The sequence below is a fragment of the Rutidosis leptorrhynchoides genome, chromosome 9 (genome assembly GCF_046630445.1).
Source record: "Rutidosis leptorrhynchoides isolate AG116_Rl617_1_P2 chromosome 9, CSIRO_AGI_Rlap_v1, whole genome shotgun sequence".
NCBI classification, from domain to species: Eukaryota; Viridiplantae; Streptophyta; class Magnoliopsida; order Asterales; family Asteraceae; genus Rutidosis; species Rutidosis leptorrhynchoides.
Window position 1 is genome coordinate 31,024,389 of NC_092341.1, and position 10,339 is coordinate 31,034,727.

A 10,339-nucleotide genomic window follows, 5' to 3' on the forward strand; every position below is an offset into this window, starting at 1 on the left:
TCCAAGTGTATTATGAAAATACTCAAAGATAGATACGATATTAATTATCAAGAAATAACGGTGACCTATGAAAGAATAAAATTGAAGATGTTAGTAGACGCTCTTATAAGAATCCCGGAGATTCTTATTAATGATCTGGTAACGTGGATCATCAGTCTAGTATTTCTTGAATACATGAATATCTTGTTTATCTCTACAAATAAGTCCCAAAAGAAAAGAAAACGAGAATAAATCTGTTGAAAATTCTTGATTAAATAAACCCTGAGCTACCTTAAGACTTGAATGGTTTGAATTTTCTAAGATGCCTAGCTTGTTATGTATCACTCATAAATAAATGATTTTAGACCATAACGCATATGTTTATTAACTGTTATCTTTTATGTATTTCAGATTGTAACTTGTTTGCAGGTAATATAATTTGATTATCTTGCTAAAATATAACTCATTATTTGCTTATCTTATTTGAAGTTTTAGTATGAATCCTACTGAAATACAACATCAATTAAATGGTAAAGACCTATGTATTGCATATAGTGGTAACATACACACTATGATCAAATCTAAGAAATATTTCATTGATTTAAATCAAATGAAGGAATTATAAATACTATATCAGGTCTTGCAAACTTGATATAAGGAACGGAAAAGGCAAAAATTCATATTACCAAATGGTACGAATTTTCTGATAAACAATGCTTTGTTTTCTCCCAAATCAAAGAGAAATTTGTTAAGTTTATCTGATATATATATCATAATGGATATGATAAAAAGCGCATATGATAAAAAGCACAACGCATATGATTAAAAGCGCATATGATGAAAAGCGCAGCTCATATGATTAAAAGTACAGCGCATATGATTAAAAGCGCATATGATGAAAAGTGCATATGATTAAAAGCGCAGCGCATATGATTAAAAGCGCATATGGTGATTAATGAAAAAACACATATGGTGATTAATGAAAAACACATATCTTGGAGGACATAATAGGATATGTTCTCATATCAGAAGATATGATTTTGAGTTTTTCTTACGAAATACATTATATTACGATTTCAAGTTACAAATGTAGGATAGATATAAGGCCTTTTAAAACAGATTTAAAACAACAAAGTTTGTCAAAAACTACAATATACATAGAGAAACATCTTATTAACTTAAAAGTACATAAGGTGCTCCTAAAGCAATAGCTCCAAGTGCATTGACAGCAGCCCCTACAGATTAAAATTGCAAAGTGCCTATGTACATTAAGCACACCTCTTAGTACTTTTAATAAAAAATATACCAAGAGTAAATAAAATTTAGTCAAATGTGAGTTCGTTTTCAATACTTTGAGTAAACGTTTTCAATAAACACGTCACTGAATGATACCCATGTCCTTATCATGTTATCCATATAATGCATTCAATGAAGGTATTATATAGAAATGCACATAAACATTTTAAATTTTGTGTGGGACACTCTCAACAGCAGAAGATGTAAGAGAAAAGACTAACCAACAGGAAGCCCCAATAAACCTCTAGCTGCAGCCTTCAAGTACTGCAATGTAACATTTAGTACCCTTGTTAATCTTAAACATTCAAATTCACATTTAAAATAAATAAATATGAAAATGATGAATTACCAAACTCTGATACTTATCTTTCTGAAGGATACTAATCTAAAGTACTATACACTTGTTTTTAATAAATATTTAATAGATTGTAATGAAAATTTCTTCAGCTGTTTAGAAAATATTTATGCCTTCACTTTTATCATACATGCTAAATAAATTCCGTCCTGAATTCGTGATTAATCAAAATTTTACCAATACTAATTGTGGGTTGTATACCAGAAGACTTTCTTCCAGAGTGAAAGTTGAAAGTTGGTATACAACTTGATTATAAGAGTGATGCAATTAAGAAACTAAAAAAGTTGGCATATATCACACAAATAACGGAAAAAGGTTACATGAGGTCTATGGTGTCGATTGATCTTCTTCGTAGCCTTTTATTTCTTCATTTGCTCCTTTGCTTTGTTGTAGTTCTCCAATGTGCTGGATGCACCCGATGTGGTCTGTTTTATGCCATTGTTAATGCAAGTAATGAATGAAATGACAATATTGTTTATTGATTGATACTATATCATAAAAGAGCTAAAAAAATAATTAGATTTGACATTTGATGGATTACCTGTTATTGTGTAAACTTGTAGTTGGTTGTCTGGGGTGAACTGGAAAAAATGTTCTTCTGGATATCCTACCGCAGGTATATTTTCGTTGACGGTTTGTAATCCAAGCTGCATATCAGACAGAAATACAAATGAGAATAAAGCATGAACAATGACAGATTCCACTTATAATGGGCTTGAAGAAGTCGCACAAGCATTTCTCAGAACTATTTAAGTTGAGAATGTATATGGTTATGTATTTGGGATGGCAAAGCGTAATAAGTGCATCAAACAATGACAGATTCCCCTGCAGATCTAAATCTGAATATGCATAATATGATAATCGTTGCACGTTAGTAGATGGAACTGTGAACATTATTTCATGATCCTCATTATCAATGTTCATCGGCTCACCACTAAGATTGCTTATTTCGATATCAAATTTGGTTGATAAATTGAGTAGGTCCCGCATCCTAATTAAGAAAGAAAGATCAACAGGATGCCACAAATCTAGTTGAAGCTTGATATATTCGGGAACATTACTAGATAGAAACATGAGACTAGGCATTGTTTTGCCATAGTAACTCAAATGATGTAACTTTGGAGCATTGAATTGTATTATCTCAATCTTCTTACTTGCACGGATTGTGAGGGTCATTCGTTTCAACGAAGTCCAATCCCGAATTACAAGGTCAAAAATCTTGAGAGAAGGTAATTTAGATTTGATCATGTCAAGAATTGGGACGTCTATGGTCACACCATGTAATGATAATTTAGTCACACTCGTTAATGAAGCCATGTTGAATGTCTTTATAGGTTGATACGCAGATGACCGCACGCAGTAGTCAAAAAAGCGAAGATTAGGGACATCATCAATTTTCCAAACATCAAATGGTACATCTGTTATTAACTTCAGTTCTTGAAGATAACAAAGATTTTGTAGTGACCCGTCCTAATCCATCCGGACGATGTCCATATCGATTATAATCGATTCACAACAGTTGATTACATCGCGAGGTACTTGACCTCTATATGATACATTTTAAAAACATTGCATTCGTTTTTGAAAAGATAATCTTTCATTACATCGAAAGTTGACGGCATGCATGCCATTTCATAATATATCTAACTATAATTGACTTAATAATAATCTTGATAAATGCAATGACTCTAATGCAACATCTTTTGAAATATGTCATGAATGACTCCAAGTAATATCTCTAAAATGAGCAAATGCACAGCGGAAGATTTCTTTCATACCTGAGAATAAACATGCTTTAAAGTGTCAACCAAAAGGTTGGTGAGTTCATTAGTTTAACATAAATAATTATTTCATAATTTTAATAGACCACAAGATTTCATATTTCCATTTCTCATAAACATACGTCCCATGCATAGAGACAAAATATCATTCATATGGATTGAACACCTGGTAACCGACATTCACAAAATGCATATAAGAATATCCCCATCATTCCGGGATCCTCCTTCGGACATGATATAAATTTCGAAGTACTAAAGCATCCGGTACTTTGGATGGGGCTTGTTGGGCCCAATAGATCTATCTTTAGAGTTCGCGTCAATTAGGGTGTCTGTTCCCTAATTCTTAGATTACCAGACTTAATAAGGGGCATATTCAGTTTAATAATCCAACCATAGAATGTAGTTTCATTTACTCGTGTCTATTTCGTAAAACAGTTATAAAAGCAGCGCATGTATTCTCAGCCCAAAAATATAAAGGGTAAAAAGGCAAATGAAACTCACTATCATGTATTTTGTAGTAAAAATACATATGACGACATTGAACAATGCAGGGTTGGCCTCGGATTCACGAACCTATATCATTTGTATATTTATCAATATACATAATCGTAGTCGAATATATATACATATATATATACATATATATATATACATATATATATATATACATATATATATATATATACATATATATATATATATATACATATATATATATATATACATATATATATATATATATATATATATATATATATATATATATATATATATATATATATATATATATATATATATATATATAGTATTGCAATTTTTGTATTAATAGTTATATATCTTTTATTATTTAGTTATAGTTATATAAATAAATTTTTATATAATTCCAATAGTGATAATAATAATGATTATGTTGATAATACTTAATATTACTAATAAATTATTAATATTAATAATTCCAATAGTGATAATAATAATGATAGAATTACTATTTTTGATATTACTAATAATTATAACATTACTAATATTAGAAATGTTAATGATACCATATAATAATGATAAAAGTTATAATAAGGTTAATAAAAAAATAGTAATGATTTTTATAATGATTTTTAATACTATGTTGTATTATAATAATACTAGTATCAATAATTATAATAATTCTATTAATTTCTTTAAATCTTAATCTAATTAAAATTTTTAACTTAATCAGTTCCATAGTAATATTTATATTCAAGATTTCTATAGTTATAATCTTAACACTATCATTAAACTTTTATATTCACGTTTCCTCGCCTCACAAAGGATAATTATGATCGATGGAGCATCCAAATGAAGACCTTCCTAGGTGGACAAGATTTATGGGAGATTGTGGAGGAAGGCTATGAGGAACCTGCAGAAAAAGGTCCTCTCGGCAAGGAGAAAAAATTAATGAAGACGAACGATCAAAACGCTCTTTCCATCATCCAACAAAGTGTAGATGATGGAGCTTTTGAGAAAATTGCAAGTGCAACCACCGCCAAGAAAGCATGGGAGATCTTGGAGAATTCTTATAAGGGAGTTGATAAGGTGAAAAAGGTTCGACTACAAACACTACGAGGTGAGTTCGAATCCTTAAATAAGAAAGACTCAGAATCAATTTCTGATTATTTTACAAGAGTCTTGGCGGTTGTCAATCAATTAAAGAGGAATGGCGAAACTTTAAGTGATGTGAGGGTCATTGAGAAAATTCTTAGATCATTAGATTCAAAATTCGACTATATAGTCGTAGCCATTGAAGAATCTAAAGATCTAGAATCAATGACTATCGATGAACTCATGGGTTCACTACAAGCCCATGAAGAGAGGTTCAATAAGAAAAATAAGGAGCCTTTGGAGCAAGCTTTACAAGCAAAACTCTCTTTCAAGGAAGAGAACAGTGAAAAGACTCATCAAACGAGTCAACGAGGTCGTGGTAAAGTACGTGGCCGAGGACGAGGGCAAGGATATATCAAACGTGGAGGTTATAGTTCTTACAAAAATGAAGAAAGAAGTCAAGATTTTCACCCGACAAGAGGTCGTGGGAGAGGTTACACAAGTAGAAAGCCAAGGTATGACAATTCTCAAACCAAATGCTATAATTGTCATAAATTTGGCCACTATGCTTCGGAATGCGAGAAGTCAAACAATTACGTGCAAGAAAGAGCAAATTTTGCACAAGAAGATACTGAAGCCGTGGAAAACACTTTGTTACTAGCATGCAAAGGTGAAGATAACAGAGAATCAAATTTGTGGTATCTCGACACGGGTGCAAGCAACCATATGTGCGGTGACAAAAACATGTTTGTGGAGTTAGACGAGGTAATTAGTGGAAATATCACCTTCGGAGATTCCTCTAAAGTCCCGGTTAAAGGCAAAGGTAAGATTCTCATCCGCTTGAAAAATGGAAGGCATCAATTTATCTCTAACGTGTATTATGTGCCCAATATGAAGACGAATATACTGAGTATTGGACAACTCTTGGAGAAAGGCTATGATATTCACATGATAAATCGTACCCTTTCTTTAAGAGACCAAAAAGGAGGTTTGATTGCTAAGGTGCCAATGTCAACGAATAGGATGTTCATGCTAAATATTCAACATGACATTCCAAGATGTTTAAAAGCATGTTTCAAAGATAATTCTTGGCTTTGGCACATGAGATACGGGCACTTAAATTTTGGAGGCTTAAAATTATTATCAAGTAAAGGAATGGTGAAGGGTTTGCCTCCAATTAATCATCCGGATCAAATATGTGAGGGATGCCTTCTAGGAAAGCACTTTCGAAACAGTTTTCCAACAGAAGCTTCTAGTAGAGCGAAGAAACCTCTAGAACTTATTCACACGGATGTGTGTGGACCCATCAGCCCACCGTCTTTTGGTAAAAATAGATATTTTCTTCTATTCATTGATGATTTTAGTCGAAAAACATGGGTCTATTTTCTAAAAGAGAAGTCGGAAGCTTTTGGAATGTTCAAGAAGTTTAAAGCATTTGTGGAGAATCAAAGTGGTCTCACCATAAAGGCGTTGAGATCCGATCGTGGAGGAGAGTTCACATCCAAGGAATTCAAGAAATTTTGCGACAACAACGGGTTACGACGTCCTCTAACTCTTCCGTATTCACCTCAACAAAATGGTGTTGCGGAAAGAAAAAATAGGACCATTCTTGATATGGCCCGGAGTATGTTAAAAAGCAAAAGGATGCCTAAGGAGTTTTGGGCTGAGGCAGTGGACTGTGCAATCTATCTATCAAATCGCTCGCCCACTAGAAGTGTCAAGAACAAAACGCCCATTGAAGCTTGGAGTGGAAGGAAGCCCGGCATCTCACACCTTCGAGTGTTCGGAAGTGTGGCATATGCTCATGTACCAGATCAGAAGAGGACGAAGCTCGATGATAAAAGCGAGAAACTCATATTCGTGGGTTATGACTCAAGTTCGAAGGGTTACAAGTTATACAATCCCAAGACTGGTAAAGTAATCTCAAGTCGAGATGTGGTGTTCGATGAAGAAGCAACATGGGATTGGAATGTTCCCGAAGAGGAGAACTACGACTTTCTCCCTTATCCATTCGAAAGTACTGCAAGGAACGAAGAATATCTAGAAGTTCAAGAACCTTCTAGTACACCATCTCCGCACTCTCCACGTACTCCAACCACTACACCTAATGAAGTGACATCAACATCAGGAGGAGAATCAAGTAGGCTACAACATCACACAAGGAGCATTGAGGAGTTGTACGAGGTAACACAGCCTATGGAGGATCTATCATTGTTCTGCCTTCTTGCCGATTGTGAGCCAATAAGCTATGAAGACGCAACAAAAAGCCAAAAGTGGAAACATGCTATGGACGAAGAGATTCAAGCAATCGAGAAGAATAATACGTGGGATCTTGCCACACTACCAAAGGGACATAAGGCTATTGGTGTAAAATGGGTGTACAAGGCCAAGAAGAATTCCAAAGGTGAAGTTGAAAGATATAAGGCAAGGTTGGTGGTGAAGGGATATAGTCAACGAGCCGGCATAGACTATGACGAGGTATTTGCTCCCGTCGCTCGTCTAGAAACTATAAGATTGATAATCTCACTTGCGGCTCAACATAATTGGAAGATTTATCAAATGGATGTCAAATCCGCGTTCCTTAATGGCCACTTAGAAGAAGAAGTCTATATAGAACAACCTTTGGGATACATCGTGAAAGGCCAAGAGAATAAGGTGCTGAAATTGAAAAGGGCCTTATATGGGTTGAAGCAAGCGCCTCGGGCATGGAATAGCAGGATAGACAAGTATTTCCAACAGAATGGCTTTACAAAATGCCCACATGAGCATGCTCTCTATACCAAAGTAAGCAAGGAAGGAGATGTTATGATTGTGTGCCTATATGTGGATGACTTGATATTCACTGGCAGTAATCCCAAAATGTTTGAGGAGTTCAAGAAAGCAATGGTTCGGGAGTTCGAGATGACCGACATTGGACTTATGGCTTACTATCTTGGGATCGAGGTAAAACAAAAGAAAGAAGGAATATTCATATCCCAAGAAGGTTATGCGAATGAGGTGCTCAAGAAGTTTAAGATGAATGAATGCAAGTCAATGAACACACCGGTGGATTGCAATCTCAAATTGTCAAAAGATGACGAAGGATACTTGATGGACCCAACACAATACAAGAGTTTGGTTGGAAGTCTGAGATACCTAACCTGCACGAGGCCAGATATTCTTTACGGAGTTGGACTAGTAAGTCGATACATGGAAGCACCTACAATAAATCACTTGAAGGCGGCCAAGAGGATACTTCGCTACATCAAAGGTACGATTGACTATGGGCTATTTTATTCACCTTCTGATCACTTTAAACTAGTTGGATACAGTGATAGTGATTGGGCTGGAGACATAGATGATCGTAAGAGTACGAGTGGTTTCGTGTTCTATATGGGAGATACAGCGTTCACATGGAGCTCGAAGAAGCAACCCATTGTGACTCTGTCAACCTGTGAAGCCGAGTTTGTAGCAGCAACATCGTGCACCTGTCATGCAGTATGGCTCAGGAAGTTACTAAATAAGCTTAAGTTTTTTCAAAAGGAACCTACAGAGATATATGTGGATAACAAGTCTGCGATTGCTCTAGCAAAGAATCCAGTCTTCCATGATCGAAGCAAACACATCGATACAAAATACCATTACATAAGGGAGTGTGTTACAAATAAAGAGGTGCAGATAAAGTACGCGAAGTCACTTGACCAAGTTGCTGATATTTTCACAAAGCCTCTAAAACACGAGACGTTTCAGAGATTACAGAATATGCTCGGAGTAACGAAATCAAGTTTAAGGGGGGCTGTTGGAAAATAAACTTGATTTTGGGCTATGTGTTTTGGATATGGGCTTGCAAGTATACAAGTATATGGATCAAGATTGTAGTCCAATATCTAGAAACTTCTTGTAATATTTAGTAGTGAAAGTGTGTAGAATGTGTGTAGAATAATCTTGTAAAATATCTAGGTCTAGAAATACTAGGAAATATCTAGATAGTAGTAGATGATGGAGTGATCTAGACTACTCCATTGAGTAGTATAAATAGAGGGCTTCACCCCTCATTTGTAATCAAGCAACAAAGCAATTCAATAAGCAATAAAAGAAGAGTTTTCAAGAACAATCAAACTTCTAAATCATCAATCCTCTCTTCCACAAATAATATACATAACCTCCTATTTCTAATAGTATTTGGGATGGCAAAGCGTAATAAGTGCATCAAACAATGACAGATTCCCATGCATCAAACAATGACAGATTCCCCTGCAGATCTAAATCTGAATATGCATAATATGATAATCGTTGCACGTTAGTAGATGGAACTGTGAACATTATTTCATGATCCTCATTATCAATGTTCATCGGCTCACCACTAAGATTGCTTATTTCGATATCAAATTTGGTTGATAAATTGAGTAGGTCCCGCATCCTAATTAAGAAAGAAAGATCAACAGGATGCCACAAATCTAGTTGAAGCTTGATATATTCGGGAACATTACTAGATAGAAACATGAGACTAGGCATTGTTTTGCCATAGTAACTCAAATGATGTAACTTTGGAGCATTGAATTGTATTATCTCAATCTTCTTACTTGCACGGATTGTGAGGGTCATTCGTTTCAACGAAGTCCAATCCCGAATTACAAGGTCAAAAATCTTGAGAGAAGGTAATTTAGATTTGATCATGTCAAGAAATGGGACGTCTATGGTCACACCATGTAATGATAATTTAGTCACACTCGTTAATGAAGCCATGTTGAATGTCTTTTTAGGTTGATACGCAGATAGCCGCACGCAGTAGTCAAACAAGCGAAGATTAGGGACATCATCAATTTTCCAAACATCAAATGGTACATCTGTTATTAACTTCAGTTCTTGAAGATAACAAAGATTTCTTAACTTAAATGTCTCCATATGAGAGCGAACTGAAAGGTCTATCTTCTCGAGTTACAAGTCGAGAATAAGGTATCAAATACATCTTCACTTATCTCCACATTATGTGGTATCTCGGTCATCCTCGCCGGTGCAGCGGCGGCGGCAGCAGCAGCTTGAAATTTAACTTATGCAAAGAGAGCCTAATTCAAAAGAGCATTGATAATTCTCTTATCAAAATTGATAGATCTACCACCACAACTGTATATCATATACTTGTAGAGTATAAATACATAAGGCATCGTTGTGATGAAACTACCAATTTTGATCTGTAAAAATATTATCGTCCAATTCAAAAAGCTAGATTAACCTGGATAAAGTACCTCCGAGTGTCTGACCTTAAAAACTGGAATCAGTTACCAAATGGGTGATAGTAACATGACTACTACAAAAACACCGAAAAAACGTCTCTAAAGTATCTTGTTTTTGAAACTAGTTGATTAAACCAGATACT

The 10,339-nt window shown here is 34.8% G+C and overlaps 1 protein-coding gene across 1 annotated transcript; it reads left to right on the forward strand.

Annotated features, from left to right (window-relative positions):
- The first annotated feature begins 2,976 nt into the window (after positions 1-2,976).
- On the forward strand, positions 2,977-9,163 carry LOC139867899 (uncharacterized mitochondrial protein AtMg00810-like). Its single transcript, XM_071856246.1, has 3 exons — positions 2,977-2,989; positions 7,625-8,746; positions 9,159-9,163. The coding sequence occupies exons 1-3, from the start codon at positions 2,977-2,979 to the stop codon at positions 9,161-9,163; spliced, it is 1,140 nt and encodes a 379-aa protein (XP_071712347.1).
- The last annotated feature ends 1,176 nt before the right edge of the window (positions 9,164-10,339 follow it).